The sequence below is a fragment of the Caenorhabditis remanei genome, chromosome IV, assembly GCF_010183535.1.
Source record: "Caenorhabditis remanei strain PX506 chromosome IV, whole genome shotgun sequence".
Classification (NCBI taxonomy): domain Eukaryota; kingdom Metazoa; phylum Nematoda; class Chromadorea; order Rhabditida; family Rhabditidae; genus Caenorhabditis; species Caenorhabditis remanei.
The window spans coordinates 15,007,169-15,034,865 of record NC_071331.1 but is presented as its reverse complement, the minus strand read 5'-3'; the positions used below and the strand labels follow the sequence as shown (position 1 = coordinate 15,034,865).

Below are 27,697 nucleotides of genomic sequence, written 5' to 3'. Positions count from 1 at the left end.
AAGGAAAAACGATGCACTTGAAACTCACAATCAATTGTTGGAGTGATATTCTAGGTTTCGAAAACATTTCAGAGTCTTATTCGGTATTTATGAAGAACGTAAACACTCTATAAACTTGTTTTTATTATTTTTTGAATTTTTTTTAATGAATGGTCTCCGTCTCGAAACCGTCCCGAACCAACAAACAACTGTGAAAAAATTATGATTGTGGATGCAAAAAGGGTGGGGAACTAATAAAATATTAAAACAAAACTAAAGTGAGAACGAACCAGGAAAAGAAGATTAGAGCTCGACTCTAGTGAATCTAGCTAGTTTCGGATAAAAAACTATTGAGAAGGCACTAAAGGGGTAACACCAAACTACTAGAACCTGGCTTGGAGCCATTTGATGTCAGAAAAGAGAATACAAGAGCCATGAGATGAGTGGGGAGAAAATAATTATGTGAAGGTGAATCCAGCGGTTCTGTAGGTGTTGTAGACCTTCTCGATGGAGTTGGCGTAAGCCGCGGTACGGATATCAAGTCCAAGGTTGTATTTGTGGGCAGTGCGGATAATGGCTTCTCCGGAACGTTGCATGGTGTATTCAAGTCCAGAGTGTACGATGTCCTTCTCTGAAGCTCCGGCAATCTTGGCGGCGAAAGCAGCGTTTGGCTCAACTGGAGCTTCCTTTCCGATAGCCTTGGAGAGGGATTCTTGGACCGAAGCTGAAATACAAGCATTTAGTTTTCCCGTTTAGTTTTGTGCCTGATAATTAGGACAAAATCTCATCAAGATCTTCGCTCTCGTAAAATTGAAGATATGTTTTCCATTCACTCACTCTCACATTGTAAGAACGCGCTCAAACTTTTAGCGGGACTCCCACTCCTTGCAAGCTGCGTAAAGTGTTGCGAAAAAAGTATAAAAACTGACCCAAAAGCATCTTGTTGGCCTCCTCATCGTACTTGAAGGTGAGACGTCCGTAAGAGACATGGTTAAGGTTCTTCAACCACTCGAAGTATGAAACAGTGACTCCACCAGAGTTGACGTACATGTCTGGAATGATAAGGCAGTCTCCACGAGCAAGAAGAATCTTGTCGGCAGCTGGAGTTGTTGGTCCGTTGGCAGCCTCAGCAATGATCTTGGCTTGAATACGATGAGCATTCTCCTTGTGGATAGACTTCTCGCAAGCAGCTGGAACGAAGATATCGCACTTCTCGTACATGAGATCAGTGAATGGATCGAAGTTCTTGGCTCCTGGGAAATTTTTGATAGTTCCATTGGCGTCTCTCCAGTCTTCAAGTTCTTTCGGGTGGATACCATCTGGGTTGTAGACAGCGCAGTCGTACTCTTGAATTCCAATAACCTTGGATCCAGCGCGGTGAAGGTATCTGTGAGTGTGGAGTCCGACGTTTCCGAATCCTTGGATAATAGCGGTCTTTCCAGCGAGTCCGGTGTTAAGTCCGACCATCTTCATGTAATCTGCATCGTTGGTGAAGACTTCGAGTCCCTTCCAGACTCCACGTCCGGTAGCAGAGACACGTCCGTGAATTCCACCACTCACAATTGGCTTTCCGGTGATGCATGCGGAGGCATCCTGATAAAGAAAATTATTAATTTTATTTCAATGTTATGGCACTAACTCTATCCAAATGTCCGATGGTCTGAGCGTATGTATCGGCGATCCATCCCATCTCACGTTCTCCGGTTCCCATATCTGGTGCTGGCACATCAACTCCGGGGCCGAGGAATCCCTTCTTAGCGAATTCGATAGCGATACGACGAGTGATCTTTTCGATCTCGTAGTCGGTGTATTGTTTAGGATCAATCTTGACTCCTCCCTTGGCTCCTCCGAATGGAACGTCAACAACAGCGCACTTGTATGTCATGAGAGCAGACAGAGCCTTCACTTCATCTTCGCACACGTCAAGGGAATAACGGATTCCTCCCTTGGTTGGTGTTCTGTGCTCAGAATGCTGAGAACGCCAGGCCTCGACAACCTCGAACTCTCCGTTATCACGACGGATTGGGAAAGTGATGTAAAGGACCTGAAGAAATTAAACTACTTTTGAACAAATTGTTTAGAATAAGTACCTTGTTGACTGGCTTGATTGCTCCGAGGATTCCAGTGACGAGGTTCTTCTTATCCTTCTGGCTCAAAGAGTTGGACTTGAGCTCTTCAACAAGTTTTGGGGCGATGACCTCTGCTCCCTTGTCGAAGTAGAAGTCAACCATCTTGTAGAAAGATGGGTTGACTTGCTCCTCCATCGGCTTCTGATCGTCGAGTACTTGGGAGTGAGCATCGAGAGTAGCGGCCGAATAGTTTCGGACAGCGACCGAACGGGCGCCTCTGGCGAGCGTGCTCAACATTACCTGAAATTTTATGAAAATTATATTTTGAAGAAAATCACGTAATGTTATGAAAAGAATAGAGCGGAATTCGGTTTCAGAAAATGGAATCAAGACTTGCATAAACTAATAAATATTTACTTCAAACAACAGGAAAAGCTACTCGGAATTTTTTCTAGTTTAATAAAACTTGAAGTTGAATTTCCAAAAATTTGTTGAGCATCAAAACAGGAAAAAACCCCAAGCTGAGTCTCCTAAAATTTACGTGTCGCCCGCGTTTATGCAAAAAGTTTCTAGGCCACGAGAAGCTAGGCCCGGGGACGCGGGCGCAGCATTGCAAACCGAGGGAGCCAACACAATACTGTTTACAGAACTACGCGCAACCATCAGCAAAGGGCGAGACTGACGAAACTGCAAGAAAAGATAACATTTCAGGGAGTGGGTGAGTGGCAAATAGAAATAGAGAAGAAGAGACAACCGGGGCGGCGAGAAAAAAAATAAAAAGAAGCTCCGCCCATTGAAGACGAAAAGAAGAGGGCGACGAGTGTGTCATTGATCTTCGCCCGTGTCGAAGAAAGTGTGCTGTTGAAGTGAGAGATTTTGACAATCTGCATAGCAACGAAACAAAAGAAAAAGGTCGGACGACGACATCTGAGAAAAACACAAGTGCGCTTCGTTTCGTTTTTTTCACATCAAAAATCTCATTCAACGAATACATTCACGCAAGGTGCCTAAATTCATATTATGGATCTCCAATGTTTTCTTATTTCCACCGTTATTAAAACTGATTTATTTGATCATTTTTAATCTCGTTTCCAAAGTTTCAGTTTACACTTTCATTCAACTCACAAGGGAAGTCTTTGGAGACGCCACTTTCAAACGACCTATAAATTTGGACATAGGTACATTCGACTACGCATATTCCATTTCTGCAGTCAAAATCTGCTAAATGTGTCTGTGAGCCGAGTTATGAGCTCTCAAACTTTTCATATGGTTAAGGTTTTTCACACGAAACTCCAAATCGGCGAATAGTGAACGCCAACGTGTTCACCTGTTTTCAACGTACGAGTGGTTCAGTGGTAGTGTTCGGTGTAGGGGGAAGTAAGGCCATGGTTCGGCGCTGACCTTCCTTTTCTTCTTTTTTGCTTTTTTATTTTATCGTTCTCTCACTTCATAAGTAACTGCAGTGAACTTTGTGAGGATTTTAAAAATAATATGGAAACTATCTTTGTGAATTTATATAATATTCGTCATGCCTGGAAAAAACATTAAACTGGCATCTTTGCTACTGATAATGTGTTTTCTATACTTTGAAAATGATGTAATCACTCTCGCAGTAAAACTCTTATACAAATAGAAAAAAGCGATAAAATAAAGAAGCAAAAAAAGAAAAAAGAGTGTCGGGGCCGAACCATGGCCTTACTTCCCCCTACACCGACCCATGACTACCACTGAACCAGTCGTACGTTGAAAAAGATGAACACTTTTGCGTTCACTATTTGCCGATTTGAAGTTCCGTGTGAAAAACCTTAACCATATGAAAAGTTTGAGAGCTCATAACTCGGCTCACAGACACATTTAGCAGATTTTGACTGCAGAAATGGAATATGCGTAGTCGAATGTACCTATGTCCAAATTTATAGGTCGTTTGAAAGTGGCGTCTCCAAAGACTTCCCTTGTCAGGTGAAATTCAACACTCTGATTGAAAGATGATAACCTCTGATGTGAAAACAATAAACGATTGATTCGATATAAATAATCTATATAACAAGGAATAGGAATAGAGAGAAATAACCGTTGTAAATGGAAGAAGATGACAGCTCCAGAATCCAAAACTAATAAACATTCTAAAAGTGTTTTCTTTTTAAAAATCGTTTTTATTTTCAATACAATCATTAGTCTCATGATTTATGGGCTTGGGTTCAATACTGTGGATACAGTACACGTCAACATAGAAATGAAACTGAATACCAGGTGTTCTAGTGTTACAGAGAATGGGTTGTATGAGAATTCATGGGTGTTGGTGTCACGAATTCCCTGAATAAAAGTGAACGATGGAAAGAATGAATTGATTGAAAAGAGAACACAACTTCCGGTGTCCATAACAGAAAGGAATGTAGTTTCCGGGTTCATAGAGACTGAGATTCTGAATAGAAAAGGGTACTTATTAAAACTATATTTCGAGATTATTGTTTGAGCTTCCCGAGATCCAACAAATTGATTCAATTAAATAAAAGTTGGAAATATGAGATTTTTTTAATATTCATTACTGAATCCAGATATTGGTCTAACTAACACATTCTAACTTACTTGGTGAACATAAAAAATTCCAAAAACGTTTATTTCAAATCGCGTGATCTGCTACCATAAGAAAAACACGTGATGCACATAAAAAGTTCAACGTCACCAGCACATCCTTCACAGATTTTCAGAATCATTGCTTTTAAAAGTTCTTCGAAACATCTTTTTTCAAATCAAAAACTATCAAGCATGTCAGAAGGAGGAGGTACTGAAGTATCGACTGTAATGCGGGATACTATCACTGAAATCGATCAGGTAAAACCATGAATTAAAAAATATGAAATTCAAAGAAGGATTCGATTTTCAGACTTTGATAGATACCGGCCGTCAGTGGGGTCGTTTGAGAAACGCAGCTGCGTTTTCATTGTTTCGTGATTTGCATATAAACGAGTCAATGCACCGAAAACATGCAAGAAGTGATTATAAAGTTTATGATTTAAATAACAGAGTGGTACAATTGGAAAGATTTTTTAAAAATGAATTGCTGATTGACATTGTTTAGATATTCTATGTGGTGAACACAACGGCAATGCCAATTACAAAAGATGGTCCATTTTGTTTGAAAGTGATGAATAAGGATAAAAAGGTATAGAGTGGAGAGACTGGATACGTCTATGAGTTTCAGCTTTTCAGGCGGTCGCTAAATTCCTCCGAAATGAACCGAAACGATCGTACAAACAGACAGGACTAGCCTCTCTCTTTGGGTGCTGCTCTGATATTGAAGATAAAATGGAAGTACTCGATGATAACGGAAAAGTCATAGCCACCTCATTTCTTCATCATGATCAATTTCGAGGGATAGAGATTGCAATGAAAGACCCAACAGGTCAAGTAGTTATAAAAATCCGTGGGTCTCGAGAACAAAAAGACGCATTTTCTGTTATTTCACCGGAAAATCGTTTTCTTGGAGAGATTCGACAAAAGATAATTTCTTCTGGAAATTCAACTGATAACTATAAGGGTGTTGCTTGTTGGTGTATGTTATTATTCGAGAGTTTAATCATCCCAAAATTTGAATTTTCAGTTTCTCCAGATGTTTCGTTGGATGTCAAAGTACTCTTTATGAGTGCAGCGTTTCTGATAGTTTGTTTACAAAAAATAATAATCGAGTTCAGACTCTTGGAACTTACAGGAAGTAGACTACTTCTCCGAATCCAAAAATCGTCAGGCTCCATTCCGTACTCCTGAAGCAGATTGTAAAATCAAATTATTCAAAAATCAAAGTACTTATTGTTTCAGACCTCAATCCAATTATAAAAACTCCGCCGTACAATGATAGAGTTCCAAAATTGAGAAAAGTTACAGTGAAACCGGTTAGTATGCTCAGTCACATTCAACGTAACTACAATTATTTAGAAGAAAAAGAAGGGTCCATCTTCAAAATCATCGAAAGAATCAAGTCGTCAATCTGAAACCAAAAAAGAACCTCGTATGTATTTTGGAAAATGATAATTATCCCCCAGAAACGAAAATGCTATTTTTTCAGTGATGATGCCTGAAATTCATCACACAAAACACTTTGATCCAATTGGTGGAGAAGATCCAACATTTGCAAAAAAAGATAAAGTTGAGGAATATAAGCAAACGGAGACAGTGAAAGAAGAGATTGAAATGAAAGGAATGACAAGAGAACAATTCAAAAAAGCAGCAGTGAAAGTGGTTGAATATCTCATGAAACAGGATGAGAATATTCGTACCGCCCGTTGTTCGCCAGCCCTCAAACCAGGTTATTTGAAAGCATTACTGCCGACGAAAGCTCCAACAAAAGCAGAAGATATCGATGATATTCTAGAAGATTACCACAAATTGATTGTTCCGGGTCTTTCTCATTCCAGTCATCCAAATTTTCAGTCATTTTATCCTGCCGGAAATGCATTTCATTGTCTTCTTGCTGATTTACTCGGTGGGCACATTGGAGATGCCGGTTTCTATTGGACATCGAATCCAGCTCTCACTGAATTAGAAGTTATTATGATGGATTGGTTGGGAGAAATGATGGCTCTTCCGAAAGAATTTCTTCTGTTTCCTGAAGGAAGTCGTGGTGGAGGATGCATGCAGGTTGATAGAAAACGAAATATTGCCAGCTTATCATTTATTTTCAGAGATCTGATACAGAATCCAACTTTTTGGTTTTGATTGCGGCTAGAACTGATATGATTCAAAAAATGAAACAAAGAGATAGACGTTTACGATCCTCTGATATACTGGCCCGCCTTGTCGCGTACACATCCTCCGACGTTTGTCCATTTTCTACATAACACTCGATATTCTTTCTAATTTCAGGCTCGTCGTTCAATCAAGAAAGCTGCCGAAGTGGCAATGGTTAAAATGAGAGTTTTGCCGACAGATGAGAATTTTGTTCTTCGAGGAGACACGCTTCATGCAGCAATGACTGCCGATATCGAAAGAGGATTGATTCCATTCTTCGTCGGAGCAAACTTTGGAACATCCGGTCCATGCTCATTCGATCATCTACATGAATTGGGTCCAGTGTGTAGAGATCATGGAACATGGCTTCATGTTGATGCAGCATATGCTGGAACTGCTTTGATTTGTCCAGAGACACGTGGATTGATGAGGGGAATCGACTGGGCTGATTCATTTTGTACCACTCCGAGTAAACTGATTCTTGCAGTTTGTGATGTCTGTTGTCTTTGGTAAGATCACACAAAGATTGCACAACTGACTTTAAAGATTTTATTTCAGGGTCAGAGATCGCCATAAATTGCAACTTGCTTCACTCGAGAATCATCCGGATCTTCCATTCAAAGGTCTTCCAACGAGTCAAAGAGTAGGAGCCCTTAAAATTTGGTTCATGATTCGATCGTTTGGTGTCGAAAATCTACAAAATCAGATCAGAGAGCATATAAAACTAGGACAAGCAATGGCAAAAATACTTCAGAGAGACTCGAAATTCGAAGTGTGTAACAAGGTTTTGATGGGATTGATTTGCTTCAGAGCCAAGGCGAATGACATGTTTAATAAGGCACTTTTGTATAGATGCAATGAAACTGGGAAGATCAGTCTGGTGAGGAATACTGGATTTGTTTTGAATCAATATGTTTTCATGCAGGCGTCGTGCATTTTGCAAAACAAATTTGTGATCAGAATGTGCATTAATTCTCCAAAATGTTCTGAAGAAGATTTGGAAGCGATATACAAATTGATTTGCCACGAACATGACATTTTACACCGTAAATTCATCTGAGACGGTTTGATCGTAATGCCATTTTTCGATTTTCAGCGTTCCAAAGTCGCATCGAAGTTATGAATCAGGAAGAGCTTGAACAATTCATTCGGGCTCCAGCAAAAGTCCATTCATCTGCAGAAGTTTCTCGTCGTTTTCCAGTTATCAATCCATTGGAATCGAGCAGAAGTTTTGCACAAATAACATCTAGAGTTCAAAGTTTGGAATGTTTAGGTTGATTTCTTTATTGTTAACATTTGATTCTATCATTTCTGTCTTCAGATCCACCTCAGAAAAGTTCAAAATCTCCACAGCCAACAACGGATCAGCCGCCTTCTTCTTCTTCAAATGTTCCTCCAATTCGTACTCCCGCTTTGGAAAATTCTGAAAAATCAGATCAATAGGACGAATTTTTTCCGTAAAATGAATTTTCACAATAAGTCTTCTGAACTACAGTATTCTCAGAAACACTCGAGAAATCTTAAATCAGGATTCGAATTCCGTCTTTGTAACCTTTTCGACTGTCTTTCCACTTCTCTCTGCATTTCGGATTGAAAAAAAGAAAGCTACCAACCTGTCTGCCATGCGCCTTCCGAACCGTCTTCACCCCCTATTCTTAGATTTTATCGGTCCGCGCGTCACTGCGAGAAGCTTCTTCTCCTTCTCCAGAATCGATTTGTGTTTTCTTTTTAGCCTGCTAACATGCCAAGACCAAGTCGAACACGAAATCGTTTCATAATTGCATTTATCATTATGATGTGCCTTGCTTCTCTTTATATTTTACTTTTGAAAATTCGAAAGATGAACCATTTATCCGAATTGGAAGAAAATTCTAGACACTTTGCTATAATAAACGATATTGTCTACTATAATTCAACATATTCTGCATCTGCGAAACCTACTTTCATGTTTTTAATAACAAGTCAAATTGCTAATTTCTATCTGCCAATGACCTGTAGCTCAATTGATGGATACACTGAAACAACTTCTCAGATTGCGTGAGTTTCACTCTTACTTTCTCAACCGAACACTCGATTTCAGAATTCAACAAGTCGGAGAATCTTTATTAGTCGGAACATGTACTGTAGTAGAAGACCCACTTTATGTCACTTTGAAACTGGATGATTTTAGCATGCAGGTATCTCACAGAGTCTGAACTTAGTTGATTTCATTTCCTCCATTTACAGATAGACGCCCCAATCCCTCTAGAACCACTGTCGATCAGAAAGTCTATTGTGAAAGAAGATCATGTAATATGTATGTCTCATTTAGTTCTTTACGAAGATGGCACTACAATACTTTCTCTTCTGAAACACTTCAAAAATTCAGCCGCCAAGATAATGATATATGCTGCAAGTGTCAGGTAAGTCTTTTCCCTTTTTTTCTTCTGCTACTATATTCTTTCAGCGACAGTCTTTATAAAGCTCTCGAAGAGTACGCCGATAACGTGGAAGTTGTTCCCTGGATGCTTCCGGAGGCGAAGAAACGAGGAGATTTCGATAAATTAAAACTGGATCCAAATTATTCAAAAGCTGGAACAGAAGGAAGTTTGACTCATTGTTTCTTGAGATATGCACCAGTTGTTCGAAAAGTTACATTGATTGATCTAGCCACATTGAAATTCAATTCAATCCCATTTAATCCTGATTACACCCTCAGGTACAATACTCTGAATTTATTTCTATATCAAATTTTGAACTTTTTAGCAAAGAAGTCACAAGTATGGTAACAGAAGGATGGAGGCTGAAGAAGTTGACCAATTATCGTGTCACAATGAATTCCCGTAAGATGTTCAAAAACGTTCATGGCAATAAAAAAAAGCTTGCAGAGAATGATGTCGTATTGAATGAGAAATGTTTCGTTCGACAGGATGCGCAAGATTTGGATAAAGAATGCGGAGATTTGCAGAGTCCCGAAATGGAGACCACCGTTAGTTTTATTCAAAAAGTTTTCAAAGATGAAAGGGAAGCTGTACTTTTTAAAATGTCTTCTGTTTTACTATCTTTTGATGTACTTTTCTAAAAACTAAAAACAAATTTTTAGCCGTCCCGCTCGATTTACATTCCAAAAGTGGTTCAATTTGACAATTTGAGTATTTACGAAGATGCACTCGGACGGTAATTAATTCCAGTCTAATAAATTTGAAATTTGTTTTTTTTCAAGATGCACCTCCTACAAATCAACAATCGAAGATAGACAGAAACTAATGAAATTCGAATTCGAATTGGAGAACCGCGTGTCTTCGGAAGTATGTGAAATTGAATTAATGCGTGACGATTTCAAATGTCGAGTGGCAATGGATTACAGCAAGAAAATGTTCAGACGAAGGACACGTCTTCTGATTACTCACAAAAGGGCATTTTTACGGTTTTGGGATGGTTGTCACTTATAGAAATAGACGAAGAAATTTGTGGTTTTTAGTCATTGATGTAGAACAGTAACACGATTATCTAGACTATTTTTTGTCTGTCTGTTCCGTCGGATTAGGTTTTTTTGTTTTAATTGAATAAACACCTGAAAACTGGAACTAAAGGCAACACAAAAATTTCATAATCCTAATTTGTTTGTCACAATCAAATTGGTTACAAACGTACTCAGTCTCTCAAAATATAGTGCGGCCTGTTGCCTCGAATTGCTTTCATTTTCTTCATTTTTCCGTTATGTCTGGTCAACGTTTCGCTGGAAAAGTTGTACTTATTACTGGATCTTCTAGTGGAATCGGACAAGCTGCTGCTGTTTTATTCGCTGGAGAAGGGGCAAAAGTTGTAATAACCGGAAGATGTGCTGAAAATGTAGAGAAAACTAGAAAAATGTGTATGGCTGTTGGAGCAAAGTCATCGGATCTTCATCCAACTGTTGGAGACGTAATGGACGATGGATTTTTGAGTATTCTAGTGGAAACTGTAATTGATACTTTTGGAAAATTGGATATTCTGGTGAGTTTTTTATTTCTTTGTTTGCATACTTATTTTTATACTTTCCAATTTCAGATTAACAATGCTGGCTCCTTAGAAGTGGATATGAGTGGAAAAGAAGGATGGGAAATGGGTTATGATGTTATGCAGAGATCATGGGATTCCAATTTCAAACAGTTTGTGTTTTTCCCTTTTAAAATTGTTTTTTTGTGTTTCAGAGTAATGATCTTGACACAAAAAGCTATTCCACATCTAGTCAAAACCAAAGGAGACATTGTGAATGTTTCAACTTTCTTATCATCTGGACCACTCGGAGTCATGTCAATGCCTTATTATGCTGTTCCCAAAGCAGCTTTAGATCAAATGAGCCGATCGATGGCTCATGAATTTATACTGAAAGGAGTTCGTTTGAATACGGTCAAGTGAGTTGGAATTGGGTTCAATTAATTTAAACGATATATTTTTTCAGCCCGGGTCTCGTTAGAACCTCATTCTTTTCGAGACTTGTAGGCGAAGATAACGCTAGAAAAATGGAGAATTATGTGCAAAGTAAACCAGAATATATTCCATTAGGAAGAGCTGCAACCGCTGATGACGTCGCTCATGCCATCATTTTCCTTGCGGACAGGTGAATTTTAAGAAAATAAATGTTTTTCAAAATTGTTGTTTTCAGAAAAGTTTCCGAATGTATTGTTGGACAAAGTATAATTATTGATGGTGGTTCTCGTCTCTGTTGCAATATCGACATGTCAGATTTCAAGGAAAAAATGGCAGAGGCTTGAGTGGAATCATTTTATTGACAGCTTTTGGACAAGAATTTCACCCGCTTTTTATGAAAACACATTTTGTTTTTATATCTCTAGCTTCTTTGAACTATCTTGAATTTAATGAAGTTTCTATTTGATTTCTTTCAAGAAATGATCGAATTCGTGATGAGTATCTGGCCACGGCTCACTGAAAAATAAGAAATTGGAAATGAACAACGGAAAAACGAAACTTACTTTCTACCAGCAAATGTAAGATGCCTGATTTTCTCTTCTTTATGGTCAGATTTCTCGAAAAGAGAAGTGATATACCCAATGACCATCATTAGAACAAATCCAACTCCTGCATAAGAATACGTGGATATTCGGGATATGAACAAAGTATCAGGATTTCCATAATGAGCATCATAAGTAGGCATCATTCGAATAGTGAAATTTGAGTTCTGATTACAACCTTCCATAGTTGTATTTGTTGGCAAGAAAAGGTCTTGATAGGGATCTTGAATATAGTTGGCAATGCATATGATTAGGCAGAACAGATTCGATAAGAAGAATGAGATGAGACATGATTTGGATCCGCTCTTTGGGAAGAACAGAGCCAATACAAAGATTGCAACCATCGGACCAGACATCGCACCCATTACAGATATACAAATACGAAGACTTCCACCAAGAACTTCAGCAAGGAATGCAAGTCCAGTTGAAGTTAATCCACATATGAGCACTATAAGCTGAAAGTAAAATTGATATTAGTTAATATTCTCAAGACTGATGATTCACCTTATTGAGTCGCGTGGCTCCAGTATCAGTTATCTTTCCATCCAGTTTATTCTTCAAGAAATCTTCATAAATAGCTGCTGCCATACTGTTCATTCCACTTGAAAGTGTTGAAAGCGTAGCTGACATAATGCAAGAGACATATAGTCCGAAAAGGCCAGGAGTTGGTTCTAAAAAAACTATACAATTTTCTGAAATTTGATTTTTTTAACTCACGGAGAATGTCTCTTGCGAAGATGATTGTAATGTGATCACTTTGTTTGATTTCTCCAGTTTCCAGTGGATTACAATTGTAGAAGTAAGCAAGAGCAATGAATCCAACAAAAGCAACAATTGAACAGAGAACTGTGAAAGGAGCGAGAGTGTAAATGATGATACTCTGAGCAACTTTAAGGTTTGGAAGACTTGCATATCTTTGAATAGCCAATTGATTCACTCCGAAAGAAGCCAACCATACGATTGTTCCAGAGAAAAGATTGATCCAAAGACTGTTATATTGGTCAATTCTCCAATCCATTCTTCCTAATTCACTTATTCTTCCACTATCCCATGCAATACTCATAACTCGTTCCAATCCTCCAACTCTTGGATGAGAGAGTCCTTTATAAATAAGAGTGAATACACCAGTATACATTATTACTGCCTGCAATGAATCAGTCCAAACAACAGCTTTCAATCCTCCAAGGCATGTGTACAATGTGGTAGTGCATCCAAAGATCTGAAATTGAAAAGTGATATTTGATGTTTGAGAACAGCAAAGAAAATACCAGAACAAGATACCATTTGTTAATTTGAAGAACTGGAGATAGAGCAACTGATGGAGCATAAAGAACGACTGACATGTAGACGATAGTGAATAGAAGGAAGAGGAGAGAGAAGAGACGACGGATGAGAATTGAATTATATCTGAAATCATCAGTTTAGAAGATAAATCAAATGATCAAATGACCAACCGATGAATGAAATACTCATGAAGACATGTGCTCTTCATTTTGTGAAATACTGGCAAAAAGACGAAACATGTGACAATCGATGAGGCCACTCCAATCACGAAATTCAACCAGATTTGAGCACCTCTTTGGAACATTTCAGCCGGAACTCCAAGCATCAAAATTCCAGAGAGAAAAGTTGTTAGAAGAGATAGAGCAACAGGAAGTGGAGGAAGTTGCCGACCACCCATTAGATATTCTTCTTTTGCTGTTCGGTCACCTCTTCGAAGAATTATACGACTTCTGGAATGAGATTTCGCCATTTTAAGATGAATTATCTTATTTGAAATACTCACTTAATTGCATGATAAACACCCGTACTCAATGATAATCCAATACTTAATCCAAAAATTGCATAATCTAACCAATGAAGAGATACGTCTCGAGACATTCTGCAATGAATACAATGAAGTGATGACAAAAAAAAATGAATCGGTTGAGAGGAGGTGATTAATGATTGAATGATAACTTATTACGTGATTGATTCGCGGTCAAAGACGAGAAATTCGAGAAAGTCTACCAGACGCCAACTGATTGAAAAAGGAAGGTTTGGTCTTGGGCAAGAAATGAATTGATGTTTGTTCCAAGAATGGCGAAGAAAAGAGTAGAAAGGGAATCTATTTTGAAGTAAAAACAGTCGTAAATTTACCCATAAAAAGAGAAAATGAAATAGGTTTTAACATTTTTAGGTTAGAAGGGAACATTTTCAACTGACTTGAGAAAAAGAAATTGAAAAAAGATAAGTGAACTTTGTACCACATGTTGACGCTCCGAAGCTCCGCCCCTTTTTCTCATATCTTTTCGAATCATTCTTTAAAGATCAGAAGAGCAGAAAACTTTTTCAGGAACTCTTGCAAAAATGATTGAAAATTCTTGCAAATGGGTATTGGAAAATGGAAGTTCAAAAAAGGCGTTCAAGTCTTTTTCGGAGATACATCTTCTCGAAAAACAAGTCAAAACTCAAGTCAAAACGTATTATCCAAACCTCCATGGGAATATTTTTTAGATGAAAAAAGAATTGGAGAAGAAACCATGATTAATAAAAGAGAGAAGATATCTGTGTCGGTATATCGGTACAATTTCTCTTCCTCTTTCTCTCCATATATCTTGTGCTCTCTCACTGAGAGCATACCTTTCGTCCAGTGTAACAGGCTAGTCACCAGTGTGAAGTGGAAATGACGGAAACAAAAAATAGAGAGAGAAAAAAGAGAGAAAACGAGAATGTTTTTTGAAAGTGTGTCTAATTCTCTTTCTGTGCCATAAATCTCTATGAGTCGTATCATTAATACCACTGTAATTTGTCAAATAAAGATTCAATCTAATTAACAAAAAGAAGAAAAAATTATTCAAGACAATTCATTGTAAAATAATTTATTCTTTTTGAAAGTATAAAATTCAAAAAATATTTCGTACTGTTTGTTTTTCAATGTTAAACATTGAAATCGGCTCTTTTCGTTGCATTTAAATCTCCAGTTGATTGTCTTCTTCCCCGATGGAATGCTTCTTCTGATGGCAGTTGTTCAGCACTTCGGAACATTGCTGATAGGTTTGATCGTGATCCCTTCAAGAAAAAAAGAATGATGATAGTGTCAGAACTCATTTCATCAGTTTGATGGTAATGGGGTTGAGAATAAAATGAACGGAAATCAGGTGGCATGGGAGGAAACTTGTGACGTGAGAAGGTCAAATGAACAGAATTCATTTTAAATAATTGAGAAATTGCACTTTTCAAGAGTAGAAAAGTGCTTCTTCGCAGGTGAATAAACTAATAGTTTTCAAAGAAAAGTCAATAAAACTCACCACTTCGGCCATATAATCGTCTTGAATATCATCCGAACCTTCCGTTTCTTTTTTCTGAATTGGAGATGTATTCATTTCATGTAACTTTCTATCCAATAAATCACTGAACAGCATGTACAATGAATCGATATTCTCTCCAGATTCCATAAACTGAAATTTCAATTTTATTTATTTTTTTATCGAATATTGAAACCAACCTTCTTTAATTGCAAATCTCTCGGTGTCACCGTCTTCTGGTTGGACGAAATCTTGTCAGGAAGAGATTGTGCTACCTTATTTTCACTCTTGATTCTCTCCAATCTCTTGTTTTGAATCGTGTTTTTGACTTTCGCTAATTTAATTGCATCTTCTAATGTTATTTTTTCGTAAGCACGAACAATTGAAGAAGCATCAAAACTCTCTCTTTTCTGATGTCTCATTAATACTGGCTTGATTACTTTTGCATTGAATCTTTCGAAACTGAAATAGATTGGTACTGTAAGAAACGTTCAATATGTACTCACTTTTCGATAAAAGTGTAATGTCCCTTCTGCCCAGCAATATCTTCAACTCCTGACATCATATAATCCAAGTATTTATTGTAAACACTCTCCACCATTGTGCGGTCTCTTTCCTCTTTCCTTTTCACTTTCAGACAATTTACTAATGGTCGTATAGTGATTCCTTGAAGGAATACTGTGAAGTAAATCACTGCAATTGTAGCTGTGATAAACATTGGTTTTGCTGTTATCGAGGCTGGAATTGAGACCACGAGACCGTATGCAATGGCACCACGAAGTCCTCCATATGACATAATAAATTGATCGACAACTTCAAACTTTTTGTTTCGGAATCTATTCAAAATGTAGCATTGAACAACGATTCCGATGGCTCTGTAGATGAGACAAAAGAAGAGAGTTGCGCAGATAAAAATCAGATCGAAATGATGTTGAGAAGAGATTGTTGAGAGACCGAGAAACATGAAAATGACTGTTTCTGATGACTGAGCGAGCATTTTTGTGAAATATTTCACAGAGTTTGCAGCTGCTTGCGTTATATTTCCTTTAATGTACTGTTTCATCAACATTCCACAAATTGCAATTCTGAAAGATTACGTTTTCGAACTTTCTCCATTTTGAAAACGACTCACGCAATAATGGAAGAAAGTGATACCATTTCAGCAGTAAGATATGCCATGTAAGGAAGCACAAAAATGAAAACTGGGGCTAGAATTCTGACATCGTATGTGTACTTTGTAGTCAAACTAGCTGCAATTGCGAAGATAACTCCAATTGCAGCTCCTCCAAGAGCGACAACAAAGAATGATAATCCGCCTGTTGCATAATCCAAAACTGATAAATTATCTGATCCAATTAACGCAAAACTTTTGAACATTTGATACAAAACCTGAAACAAGTAAGATGTTTTTAGAATAATCTCTGCTTTAACTGTGAATCTTACCACAGTAACACCATCATTGAAAAGTGCTTCTCCGAAAACATTGATAAAAAGAAATTCGTTGACGTGAATTTCCTCAAAAACAGCAATAACTGCAACTGGATCAACTGCCGAAATGAGTGCAGAGAAAACAAGAATCTCGAAAGTTGAGAAAGACATTGTGAAGAGATCATATTGAGCCATGAGAAGAAGTGAGCCTCCGATGGCGAATGTATTCCAAATTGTACCAAAAACTGAGAAGACAAGGACTGAGTCGAAGTTTTCGAATAAAGCTCTATTAGGCATGAAGTAACCTGAGAATTTCAATGTTTTATCTGAAACTCAAGTTGATTCAAAAGTACCCGCGTCAAAAATGATAGGTGGAAGTAAGTAAAGAAAGAAAGTATGAGAGTCTAAAGTAGCTCCACTCAATGTTGTCTGATGGAGAACCCATCCAAGTCCCAGTCCAACAATAATAAGAAGTGAGGAATCTGGTAGCCATTTTGATATTGGTTTCATTAAATTGAATACTGAAAGCAGCCATTTTAAATACAGTTGAGGAAAAGAAGAACTTACAGATTTTAGCTAGCGAGGCGATGAGAAGCCATACTGTAATAACATAGACGTGGTGAACATCGTCCCATTTCCATGTGAATAACTGAAAAAAAAAGAAATTTGAAGAAAAAGAAACAACTCAGACCTCTTCTATATCGTACTCATGACCCATTTGAGGGATAAAACCTATGACCAGTTCGTTTCTAAAAGCAGCTTTATACAGATGGACCTTTTTGGTCTTTGGTTTTGGTGCGCGGTGTACGAAAAAAGAGAAAAAGGGGTAGAATAATGATAAATGTAGATGATTGGTTGGATGAAAGAGATGAAGCCGCAACAAGATAATGACGCGAAATATCTCTAGAAAAGGGGGAGATAGATGATGAAGAAAGAATAGAAAGAGAGAATTGAAATCAGTGGAGATTTTAAACGAACCGGTGGAAATGAAATCATATCTCGTTTCATTGCATTTTTAGAATGGGAGGTCGTGTCCTATTTTGAATATTTTAATGGGGAAATTTAGTAGTTTGAACTTGAACAATTAAAAAGAACAAGCAGATGGCGTCATTCTTCGAAAACGATGAATAGACAGATCACACTTGTTTTGTGATTTATCAATCAAAAGGAAAGCGAAAAAATCGGAGGAAATGGAGAAGCGGCTAACGGAAAAAGGCGTTCTGATAAAGATAACGAAAAGCAAAGCAATCAATGTGAATTCACGCGCTTGTGAAGCAGCTAGCAACATTGTAAAAAGCAGATTTCATTTATAAGAAAAACTATAGTCTATTGTTGGAAAAATAACATTTGAAGGGACATCTAATGCCATCTCCAGCCTTTTAGCTTAAGTTCATCTGATCTCACCTGATATCCACCAGAATTTGATTCCTCGATTTTGTCGGCTGTCGCATAGCAAATGAGAAAAAAGACAAAAAGACGGGAAGACATAATCTGAAAAAGAATTAAAACGTATTCCGATCAATTACTTCGGAACGGTAAATGGAGAAGATGAAACTGTTTTTATTTGAAATAAACAGGAAATGAGTCATCAACCAGCTTCAGAATAAAATATTGGAAAGGTGATGTCAATTTGAAAAAGAAAAGGACTTGTATCCCCGGATTGATCAAGTCATTCTGAAAAGAGGCTGGAGACCGGTTAAACTAATTTCATAACCTACTCATCATTAATTATTCTATAGGAACGAATTTCAGAGATTCCGAATTCTTAATTTCTGACAGCAAGAAACTCAATAGTTGTTCAGAGTTAGAACAAGGAACATTTTCAAAAGTTGTAGTATCAACAATGTATAATTGTTTATTTGAAAAGACCTCAAGCAGAAAATAAAAGTAACGTCCTTTATAGACGACTAAAAGTCATGACTAAAATAAATTTTCCGGTTTGTGGTAGTCTCGATCATTGATATGCCTGAAAAAGTAGAAAAATCGAGTAGATCGAAATTGTATTGTCACAAGGAAAAGATCGCGGATTATTGTTATGTTCGGAAAAGAGTTTTATGCTAATGTGCGAAACGTTTTTTCCCAAAAAATTTTTTAGGATGGTGAGGCAAACAAGATAGGAGGAACAACGAGAACCGATTGTGGGTGGGTTCGAAGAGATAGTAGAAAACGAGACGGCATCAGTGACACGTTCATTTTCATGGTTGAAAGTTCATCGCTTCTAAATTAAAGTTGAAGAAGAAGAAGAAGAAAATGAGATGTCAAGAACAAAATAGATCAGTCAGTGGAACGAGGTCATGCACGGATGGCCGAGTGGTCTAAGGCGCCAGACTCAAGCGAAATGCTTCTCTCGAGTTCGAGATCTTCTGGGTGTTCTGGTACTCGTATGGGTGCGTGGGTTCGAATCCCACTTCGTGCAAACACTTTTATACTTTTCAAGTCAAAAAGAGGAACGATTATTAAAGTTAAAAGAGAACGCGGTGACCATTCGTCACTGTCTGCAATTGTTATTCATAAAGAAGGAGACTGTTATTATATAACTTATTCTGAATGTATTTATTCATTCAAAACTGATTTCTAAAGGACTTGGGCATGTACTTCCAAAGCGACGTTGGCATCGGCGGCGAGTGGAGCGACCGTCGTTGTCTTCTTCTTGTTCTTGTTTGCCTGTTGTTGTTGTTTCTTGTTCTTTTTCGTGGTGTGGGTCTCATCAATCACAGCCAAACCGATTTGAGCATCACTGGCAAGGGAAGCACCACCAACATTCAATTCGACGGCTGGAAGAATTTGAATTGAAGCGAATCCGCCGTCATGTTGAGCTCCACTCATAACGGCACTAGCTTCTGATTCACTGATATTGTTCTTCTGAAAATTGAACTTATTTTAAAAGTTTAGAGAGAAAATGTGACCTACATTCATAAAGTTACTGAGGACTCCAATCATTGGATGTGGTTTTCCGTTTCCAGATCCATTATTTCCATTTCCATTTCCATTGAAAGATGAGAAGAATTGTCCTATGTTTCCGAACATCCCTCCTCCTCCTCCGACCTTTCCACTTCCAGATCCAGATCCAGATCCCATTCCCAAAGAACTTCCGTTTCCTGAGAAGAATTCCAACGCCTGTTGGTAGATTTCCCCGAAGCCACCACCACTACCAATACACTGCAATAAGAGAACGTTTTGAAGTTAGAATAAATCATCTATAATACTTTTGGCTTTGTGAATTGTGGAGGAAGGAAAGATTTGAACAAGACGAAGACAATCTGAAAAGAAAAGGAATATCACTGGTTAATTCGCCTGGGAATGATACATCTTTTGTATCTTCATCCAATGAATTCACATAATTCATCAATCTAGTGTGCTTCTCAATGAGTGTTTGGTTCTTATCATCGTTGATTGCCTTCAAATTATTCACAACATTTGGAAGGTTCATGATGAGGGAGTTAGCATGCTCTTCAGCAACTGCCGTCGCGTTTTCGGATCTTCGGTTGAATGCTTGAACTTCTTCCGTCAATCCATACTTTGCTGCCCATGCATCTATAGCAGTTTCCATCTCAGCAATAGTCATATTTCCGATATTCGGAAGAAGTGCATAGAATTCTGTTTTGGCTTCAGTTGAGGCGTTAGCAAGGAATGGAACGAAGTTTCCGATAATAGAAGAGGCATCTCCAGCGAATGGAGAGTTCCCATTCTTCAAATTATTACTGAAATGACACAGCTGAATGTATTAGAAGTGAGGGAAGAACATACTAGAATTCAATTCCAGACTGAACAACTTCTCCGAATGAAGAGTTTCCAAAAGTTCTGAAATTGAAAATGTTTGATATAAAATGATACGTATGACATACTGTTGAATAACTGCGGCATCAATGAAACTTCCATTTCCATTTCCACCTTGTGAGCTGAAACTATCTCAGTAAAAGCTTGATCTAGAAAAGTGTAACTTACAAGAAATCAACTCCTTGTTGGTAGAAATTTCCGAAAGATGAGTTACCAAGAGCACTGAAAAATAACGATAATGAGCGAAAGTGATTGAAATAGAAACTCACGTTTGCCATGAGTTCGATCCACTTCCATTTTTAGCTTGATTACTGAAACGTCATTTTATAGTCTGAAACAACAAGTGGTCACTCACTACATATCAATTCCTCCCATAACTGCTTGTCCGAATGAAGAATTCTGGAGTCCTGAAAGAAAGTTTGAACCGGATACAGATCCAGATCCACCGACATTGGCTGAAGCATTTGCTGATGCGCCTCCACTGAAACATAAATTTATTTCAGAAAAGAAATGGAATTTCCGACTAACGAGATATATCCTTGTGCCTTCTCCCAGAAACTCAAAGAAGAGACAGTAGTTGACAAGACAGCAACAAATATCAGATTCCTCATGGTTGAATCCAACTCGATGAAGTACAAAACCACAATGAATGAACGAAAAATGAGTAAAATGTGAAAAACGAAATGGGAGAGAGAAGAGGGATCAACTCAAAAATCCGATTGTTGGGGGCGTTAATCCAGATGAAAATGAAAAGATTTGAGTCGATATTTCGATGGAAATTCTGTGATTTTCAATTGGTCGTCGTGTGATTTGGTCAACGAGATGAGTGCAAACTGGAAACAGATACGAATGGAATAGAGAGTTCAACTCTAATTGGTCTACGATTTAGATCACAAAAAATAAAATACGAAATCACTGTTCACACATAAAGATCACTGAAAAAATCCAGCTCTATAGGACTTTATTCTTTCAGTCATTTCTTTGTCAGTAGACTAAAATACAGTTTTTTGGAAATTTTTCTAATACCCGGATCGAGTACCGCCAGTTATTTCAGTAAAAAAGCCTAAAACCAATGAAAAATTCTCCATTTGAATACACCATTAGAACTTCAATAATATTTGAAAAGCGCTTCAATACATAAAAATATAGTAGCACTCTCAACCTTTCAAATTTAAGACTTCAATACATCACAGTTGATATTATTGTCTTCTTGTTCTGAAAATGTTTAAATGGAAAAAGTCCGAAGTTTCAAATTACTGTTCGTTCAATGCTTCACTATACTGATTTTTCGCAAACCTACTCCGTGACTTCAAACTTCAGATATCAGCTCCAAGTTTTCAGCTAAATGTCAGTTATCTGATATTTGCTTATTCACCATGACAACCGTCAAAAACTTCTTAGAAAATATTCATTTCTCATTTAATTATCACCTGCTAAATAAATTTTCTCATTCATTCTCAACTCAAGAATTCGAATTCAATTCTTTGCTTTTGACATGAATCACCTATATCTTGTCCTTATTCTTCCGGCTGTTTTAGCCGTGCAACTTCACAATCATGTCGGATTCATCCGTTTCACTCAACCAGTGCCTGATTTTCTTTCGACTCTGTCACTCAAGGCACAGTATGACTATAAAGTCATTCTGGAGAACGAAACGATTCCATTGAATACAAAAAGTGCAGATTTCAAGAAATGGGCGAACACTTACAATGTCATGGTTAGTTTCAACATGAATTGAACTATCTCTCCCACTTCAATATTTAATTTTCAGACTCAATACACTCAATACGAAATTCAACAGAACTCAACCAAAGTTCAAATGGAGAAGAACGTCACTCAATTGATATCTCAGCTATCTCTCGTTAACTCTCAAATTTCGAAGATACTTGAAAACGGCTCATTGAGTATCAGAGAACAACGAGAGGCTGTGAACGAGCTCGCGGAGCAACAATATCCAAAAGTGATTGATTTATCATAGCTCTGTTTCAAACATGTTTCTTTTCAGGAAATCTCAACTCTTCTTTTTATTCGACTTCTCTTCAACCCTCAAGATGAAATCTCAAACAAAAAATCCATTGTCTAAATGACTTTTTCTCTGTGATTCTCTTCCTCCTGTTGCTTTTCCCAAATAAAAACGACTCTCTGTGGTTTTATGTCTTCAAAAAATAATTTAATTCCGTATTTTAAGAGAGTCAGTCAATCATAATGTTATTGTGAAAAAAGTTGTTTTTATCCGCTCCCAACCCAAGTTAAGCGAAACGAGTTAGCAGACAGTAATCCCTGTGCAAACAGAAAAAAGCAGGATATTTGTTTTCAAATCTCCGTTTCAAAAAACATAAAACCCTCCTCTTATTTCCTCGTTTCGCTCATCAAAACACGACAGTCGGATAGTATCGATGACGAGCTGAATGGATTGAGGAGGAGAAGGTCACTCAGTAATTACCTGTAAACAGAGAGAAAGAAGAGAGTGAGGACACTCTGTCTTCTTCGTCGAACCAACCAGTCATTACTGTCATCTGGCAGGTTGGCCTGTTCTATTCAAATATTCTATTGATTTTTTCAATGGTTATTTTTTGTTTTGTAAATAATATGTCGTTATGAATTTATTTTTATTTTTATGTATCACGTCTTCCTACATTCCGAACCATTCCATCTATCCGTTGAATATCAGAAATATTCAAGAACAATTCATTTTTCATTTCGTAATCCATTGTTATTTTGTACTCAGTGGTCTTTAGACCAGAGGATGAAATGTAATCTGAATCCAACCGGAAGTCTCTCTTCTTTTTTCCAAATTCCTATCTGTTTTCATCTCGAAACAAGACGAACTCAAAACTTCAAAAACCGAACTTTTTCTCAAATGTGTAATTTTGTTTTCTTCTCTCGCTCAGCTCCCTCAACTCTTCATTTTTCATCTTCTTTTCAAAAGAAGAAACTCATAAAAAGAGCCGTTTCTTTTTTCCATTCATATCCTTTCCTTCTTTTTTGGTACCATTTTTCCAACTTCAAACTTGTTATTTTTCTAAACACTTTTTTCAGAAGAATGTATATTCGTCTTTCAATTTTTGTTGTACTTCTACTCGCATTGGGAACTGTCGACTCGAAACACAAGCACAAAAAAGAAAATGAACCAGAGTTCATCAAGAATTTGACAAACAATCAACGCAGTTCATTCTTCGCAATCTCCAAGAATCCTGGATTTTCATTCCAGCAAAAGGACGATAAACTTGAGAAATGGGCAGAGGACAACAAGTTGTCGGTGAGTTTTCATGAGTTTTTTATTAAGCTTCAACTGTTTTATTTCAGGAACCATATGCCGAGTTCCGCAGAAACCTGGCCACTCACAAAGAGCAAGTCTCCAAGAACGTCTCTGCCGCAATCGATCGTCTTGCCGAAGCCAAAGCTGAAGTCGACAAAGTCGATGCTGATTTCAGTTTGACAAAGATTCAAAGAGACGATAAAATCGAAGAGCTGAAGCAAAAATATCCACAGGAAATCCCAACACTTTTCTATATGAGATCCCTCTTCGAACATCCAAAAAAGAATGAAACCAGAGATGGACCATCTGAAGGAAGAGGAGGAAAGAGAAAGCGTCAATAACTTATTTTCAATATTCCTCACGAACCACTTCTGTAAATTCTTTGAATGACCAATAAACTTTTGTTTAATTTAGCTTTTTGATTCTTTAATATTTTGAGAAAATCAAAAGACTCCAATAACCTCGATATGAAACAGTCGAGTAATCCGATCCCCGTTCTCTTTCACATTCATTCAAATTGTTACAAAGTGCGCGTGTTTTGACGGTGTGCCCAATATCAACCAACTGCTCAATTACACCTCACGAATCTTAGACTCCCTCATCTGAATAACTAGTTGCATTTCATCATTCGATCTTTGCGGCTACGAACTGAATAATGTCAAATCAACACCCAAATGGTTATTCTGTCCGAGATATTATACTCAGGTTTGGTTTTTTCGAGATGACTTGAAATTTCAAACAATTTTCTCAGCTCGTTTATAATTTGATATGGGTCAAAGTCTTTTTTGCAATTGTTGCAGGATAAAAATGGAAACTTTTCCTATTTTTTACTTAAAAATCACATTTTTGAATGCTCAAGCAGTTGAAAAACCAAGAAGTGTCAATGTGATTTTTTTTCAAAATGTTGTTTCCAGATATGAGTCGGAAGAAGAAGAATTTGTCCGAGAACTTGAACAAATGATGGAACAAACTCTTGAAAATGAGAATGAAATAGTCCAAGATACAGATGAAGGACCTCCGATTCTTTGTCAGTTTTTTATATTGTTTGTATACCTCAAAACTCAAAACTTTTCAGCTGTTCTCTGCTCGTTGGTAGATGAAATTGGTTCACTTCGAACTGAGAATCGTAGATTGAAAACTCGTTTAGTACCAGCTCCTCGGAATTCGAAAAATGTAGTTCAGCGAATGTCTGCTATGTTCGAACAACGTGGATCTTCAATTTTTCCCAAATTACGAAGATCCAATCGGTCGTCTGAATCAATGGAAATACGGAATGGAGCGAGAGAAAGATTGTCAACTCCACCTAGAAAGGAGAACAATTCAATGACAACATCTACAGATGTATCTTACGGGAGGAACGGAGCCCCTCCGATCGTTCGACCTGAATTGAGTGACAGTGAAATCGATGAACAAATATTTGATGAAGATGATCATAGGAGCAGGGATACAACAAGAAGATGTGATTCAATCAATGTTCCACGTCATCAGAATGATCATTCAACTTCTGCGTGTACTTCTCCATCATCTGCATCTTCTTCTAGAGATCCATCTGAAACAATGAGTGAGTTTTCTTCTTAATGCAGACCAAAATAATGCATTTTTCAGCTACAAGTCGTTCCTCCTTCCTCGATCTACTCGGACTTCGTCGACGCTCCACTCATATTCCTCAACCAACATCTTATTCAAAGACAACTTCCACGAAACAAGTTGTCAAGAAACGTCGAAGAAAAATATCAGGAAACGGGAATGATTCTGAATCTTCAGGAATGTATGCAAATTTGGAGGATCACTGCTCTCGAGTTCCCAATAAACCACCTCGTCCAGCGAGTTATTATCGGAGAGATGATAGCGAAGACTCCGATTGTTTGAGACAAATTAGACAACGGAAGACGGCTTCATCTTTAAATGTGAACAACTATAGACATGGTGAGTGTTGATAAATGAAAGTATTCAAATAAAAAAATATTCATACTCAGAAGATATGTATCGAGTGAGTAAGGAAACTCATTGGCAACATGAAAAAGATAATTTGATGGCTGAAATTGAAGAAATGAAAATGAGGAATCTTCGTCTTGTGGAGCAACTTAGAGAAAAGAGTCAACAGCAGAGTAAACTGCAATGTCAGCTTCATAAAGTAGAGATGCAAGTAAATACTTTGAGTAGAAGATGTGCACTTTCTGAAGCATTGGATAGGCTTACTCTTGACGAGAGAATGGAGAAAAGCGCAACAGTTTGGATAAAGAAAATTGAGGAGAGGCTACGAATCTTTGAAAATCAAATGCAAAATGCAAAACTGGAAGCTGCAACGGCTCATCAAATGGCATTGAATTCAAGTTGTCACGAGAAGGAAGCTCATCAAAATTGTCTTGAAAAGCTAGAAAATCTTCAAAGAGAACACATGAGAGTAATTCATTCAAGTCTCATGGAAATCGGCATTGACGAGATGAATATGAAGAGACGATTGGAGAATCTTCCGACTTATGAAGCGTTGTATGCATTCACTCATTCAGTTGTTCGAAGATTGAATGAAGCGAGATGGGCGATGATTGAAAAAGCTAATGAAGCTAGTAGAGCACAAGTGAGTCTTGCCAATCTCGACTGTATTTTATAATCCATTTTTCAGATTGACCTTATCGTATCTCAATCTTCACATCTCGTGAGTCTTGCTCAGCTGGAGAGGCTCAAAATAATGCAGACATTGCGAGGAAAACGACAGAAGAGGCCTTCTTCATTCCACGGACACAGTGTTTCAGATCGAAATGTAAGCTTAAATAATGGACATAAATTTTATTTTGTTTAAATCATTAGGTTCGACAAGATCTAAACTTCTACTTGCCACTGAAACTTCATGGATCAAGAGTTGAAAACTCGAGACGTACTATCAAAAAGAATGCAATCGTTGCAAGTGAACGAAACATTGAAGAAGAGTTTTTGAAACTTTTCTCTTATTCAAAAGGTACAATTGCAGTTTGTAGTATTTGTTTCAAACAAATTATTTCCAGATTTTTCGATGGAGTTGGCAGCAAACTCGGTTGTTCCAGAGCGACGAGCAACTAATCGTATTGAGACAATGATAAGAGAAATGAATGGAAGACCAACTGTTAGAAGAGGTCCTTCTGGTATATCAAGTTCAAATTTAATGAGAGATAGAGTTACAAGAGAAGTTCCAAGTAATAGAAGACCGATTAGTTTAGTTGAAACTGAAGAGAGAAGAATTCGGAGAAATGAGGAAACGAGAAGAAGTATCAAGTTTATAAAAACTAATAGTATTGATCATGGATACAATGCATACGAACCGCCGGCTCCTTCTTCTAGAATGAATACGACAACTGTGACGTCATCAGATTTCTCGAATAATGCTCATCATAGTCCTCTCAATACACCAGTTTTCACTAGAAGGATAATAGTACCAGTCAAAGGAAATGCATATGATATTGTACCTGAGGGAACAACTGCCAACATAACTCCAGCTAATATTCCACAAATGGGAAGAGTCCGAAAATTGGAGAGAGCGTTTTCGGCTGAAAGTAGGAACACTGTAGATTCTCTTCATGAAAGAGAAGAACAAAGAGAGCGGAGAGATCATGCCGAAGCGAATGAACGGAGACAAAGTAAAATTCAAAGATCTCAGCCTGTGAGCAGGTTGAAGCAACCATCGGCACAGTTGTCAAGATTTGTAAGTTATTGGAAACAACTGGAAATCATAAAAAGTTTTGAAAATTTCAGAGAACAATCGGAGAAAGTGTGATAGCAAACCGTGAGCCGCCTATCTCTTCTAATCTTCGTCCTCGTACTCTCGATCCATCGACATCAATACCTCGAATGACTACTTCTCCAACAGATTCCAGAATTCCGACACCCTCAAGTCGTCACGTAGGAGAGAAACGTGGATGGTTGGAACGACTAAAAGGAATCGGAAAATTGTAGTCATGTTTGATTTCTCTCGTTTCGGTTATCACTGTCGTCAGTCTTTATCAAATAAATCATCAGAATTCGGACAAAGTTCTTCTTTTTCTCTTATCATTTCCTTTTTTGACTTTCTCCCTTTATGCAGTATCGGGTATCGGACAAAACTGAGTATTTCTGACAACGTAAAAGAAAGTTTGCATTGAACTTTGATATCTCAGATAGATAGAGAATTGTGAAAGTTTCACAAGTTTTAGGTTTACACGACTACGA

The 27,697-nt window shown here is 37.6% G+C and overlaps 11 protein-coding genes across 11 annotated transcripts; 7 read left to right on the top strand and 4 right to left on the bottom strand.

The window, feature by feature from the left end:
• Positions 1–437: 437 nt before the first annotated feature.
• Positions 438–2,345, bottom strand: GCK72_014208 (uncharacterized protein; the record flags this gene model as incomplete). The annotated part of the gene is made up of 4 exons (XM_003100653.2): positions 438–703; positions 909–1,572; positions 1,619–2,023; positions 2,070–2,345. The coding sequence occupies 4 exons, from the start codon at positions 2,343–2,345 to the stop codon at positions 438–440; spliced, it is 1,611 nt and encodes a 536-aa protein (XP_003100701.2).
• GCK72_014207 (uncharacterized protein) lies at positions 1,628–2,390 on the top strand (the record flags this gene model as incomplete). Its single annotated transcript, XM_053730182.1, has 2 exons — positions 1,628–2,014; positions 2,061–2,390. 2 exons carry the CDS (start codon positions 1,628–1,630, stop codon positions 2,388–2,390), a joined length of 717 nt encoding a protein of 238 aa, XP_053584954.1.
• A 2,424-nt stretch (positions 2,391–4,814) lies between these two features.
• Positions 4,815–8,216, top strand: GCK72_014206 (uncharacterized protein; the record flags this gene model as incomplete). Its single annotated transcript, XM_053730181.1, has 15 exons — positions 4,815–4,880; positions 4,933–5,076; positions 5,128–5,211; positions 5,259–5,601; positions 5,650–5,708; positions 5,758–5,821; positions 5,865–5,938; positions 5,982–6,054; positions 6,112–6,683; positions 6,728–6,862; positions 6,909–7,282; positions 7,332–7,653; positions 7,699–7,819; positions 7,870–8,046; positions 8,095–8,216. 15 exons carry the CDS (start codon positions 4,815–4,817, stop codon positions 8,214–8,216), a joined length of 2,730 nt encoding a protein of 909 aa, XP_053584953.1.
• A 544-nt stretch (positions 8,217–8,760) lies between these two features.
• On the top strand, positions 8,761–10,204 carry GCK72_014205 (uncharacterized protein; the record flags this gene model as incomplete). The annotated part of the gene is made up of 7 exons (XM_003100652.2): positions 8,761–8,810; positions 8,854–8,950; positions 9,000–9,175; positions 9,220–9,471; positions 9,519–9,741; positions 9,856–9,929; positions 9,976–10,204. The coding sequence occupies 7 exons, from the start codon at positions 8,761–8,763 to the stop codon at positions 10,202–10,204; spliced, it is 1,101 nt and encodes a 366-aa protein (XP_003100700.2).
• Positions 10,205–10,472: 268 nt separating this feature from the next.
• On the top strand, positions 10,473–11,509 carry GCK72_014204 (uncharacterized protein; the record flags this gene model as incomplete). The annotated part of the gene is made up of 5 exons (XM_053730180.1): positions 10,473–10,748; positions 10,803–10,903; positions 10,946–11,149; positions 11,197–11,355; positions 11,401–11,509. The coding sequence occupies 5 exons, from the start codon at positions 10,473–10,475 to the stop codon at positions 11,507–11,509; spliced, it is 849 nt and encodes a 282-aa protein (XP_053584952.1).
• Positions 11,510–11,623: 114 nt separating this feature from the next.
• GCK72_014203 (uncharacterized protein) lies at positions 11,624–13,648 on the bottom strand (the record flags this gene model as incomplete). The annotated part of the gene is made up of 7 exons (XM_053730179.1): positions 11,624–11,681; positions 11,729–12,222; positions 12,272–12,438; positions 12,485–12,986; positions 13,036–13,174; positions 13,222–13,500; positions 13,554–13,648. The coding sequence occupies 7 exons, from the start codon at positions 13,646–13,648 to the stop codon at positions 11,624–11,626; spliced, it is 1,734 nt and encodes a 577-aa protein (XP_053584951.1).
• Positions 13,649–14,686: 1,038 nt separating this feature from the next.
• On the bottom strand, positions 14,687–17,970 carry GCK72_014202 (uncharacterized protein; the record flags this gene model as incomplete). The annotated part of the gene is made up of 9 exons (XM_053730178.1): positions 14,687–14,818; positions 15,058–15,207; positions 15,255–15,516; positions 15,561–16,139; positions 16,187–16,443; positions 16,498–16,787; positions 16,836–17,003; positions 17,050–17,131; positions 17,887–17,970. The coding sequence occupies 9 exons, from the start codon at positions 17,968–17,970 to the stop codon at positions 14,687–14,689; spliced, it is 2,004 nt and encodes a 667-aa protein (XP_053584950.1).
• A 1,086-nt stretch (positions 17,971–19,056) lies between these two features.
• GCK72_014201 (uncharacterized protein) lies at positions 19,057–20,870 on the bottom strand (the record flags this gene model as incomplete). Its single annotated transcript, XM_003100646.2, has 10 exons — positions 19,057–19,344; positions 19,393–19,641; positions 19,689–19,742; positions 19,790–20,183; positions 20,230–20,283; positions 20,328–20,381; positions 20,428–20,481; positions 20,529–20,570; positions 20,615–20,740; positions 20,788–20,870. 10 exons carry the CDS (start codon positions 20,868–20,870, stop codon positions 19,057–19,059), a joined length of 1,398 nt encoding a protein of 465 aa, XP_003100694.2.
• An 884-nt stretch (positions 20,871–21,754) lies between these two features.
• Positions 21,755–22,237, top strand: GCK72_014200 (uncharacterized protein; the record flags this gene model as incomplete). Its single annotated transcript, XM_003089347.2, has 2 exons — positions 21,755–21,976; positions 22,031–22,237. 2 exons carry the CDS (start codon positions 21,755–21,757, stop codon positions 22,235–22,237), a joined length of 429 nt encoding a protein of 142 aa, XP_003089395.2.
• Positions 22,238–23,302: 1,065 nt separating this feature from the next.
• On the top strand, positions 23,303–23,859 carry GCK72_014199 (uncharacterized protein; the record flags this gene model as incomplete). The annotated part of the gene is made up of 2 exons (XM_003089349.2): positions 23,303–23,518; positions 23,566–23,859. The coding sequence occupies 2 exons, from the start codon at positions 23,303–23,305 to the stop codon at positions 23,857–23,859; spliced, it is 510 nt and encodes a 169-aa protein (XP_003089397.2).
• A 314-nt stretch (positions 23,860–24,173) lies between these two features.
• Positions 24,174–27,445, top strand: GCK72_014198 (uncharacterized protein; the record flags this gene model as incomplete). Its single annotated transcript, XM_003089348.2, has 9 exons — positions 24,174–24,223; positions 24,433–24,545; positions 24,594–25,079; positions 25,124–25,444; positions 25,495–26,096; positions 26,142–26,279; positions 26,327–26,474; positions 26,521–27,194; positions 27,245–27,445. 9 exons carry the CDS (start codon positions 24,174–24,176, stop codon positions 27,443–27,445), a joined length of 2,733 nt encoding a protein of 910 aa, XP_003089396.2.
• Between the last annotated feature and the right edge of the window lie 252 nt (positions 27,446–27,697).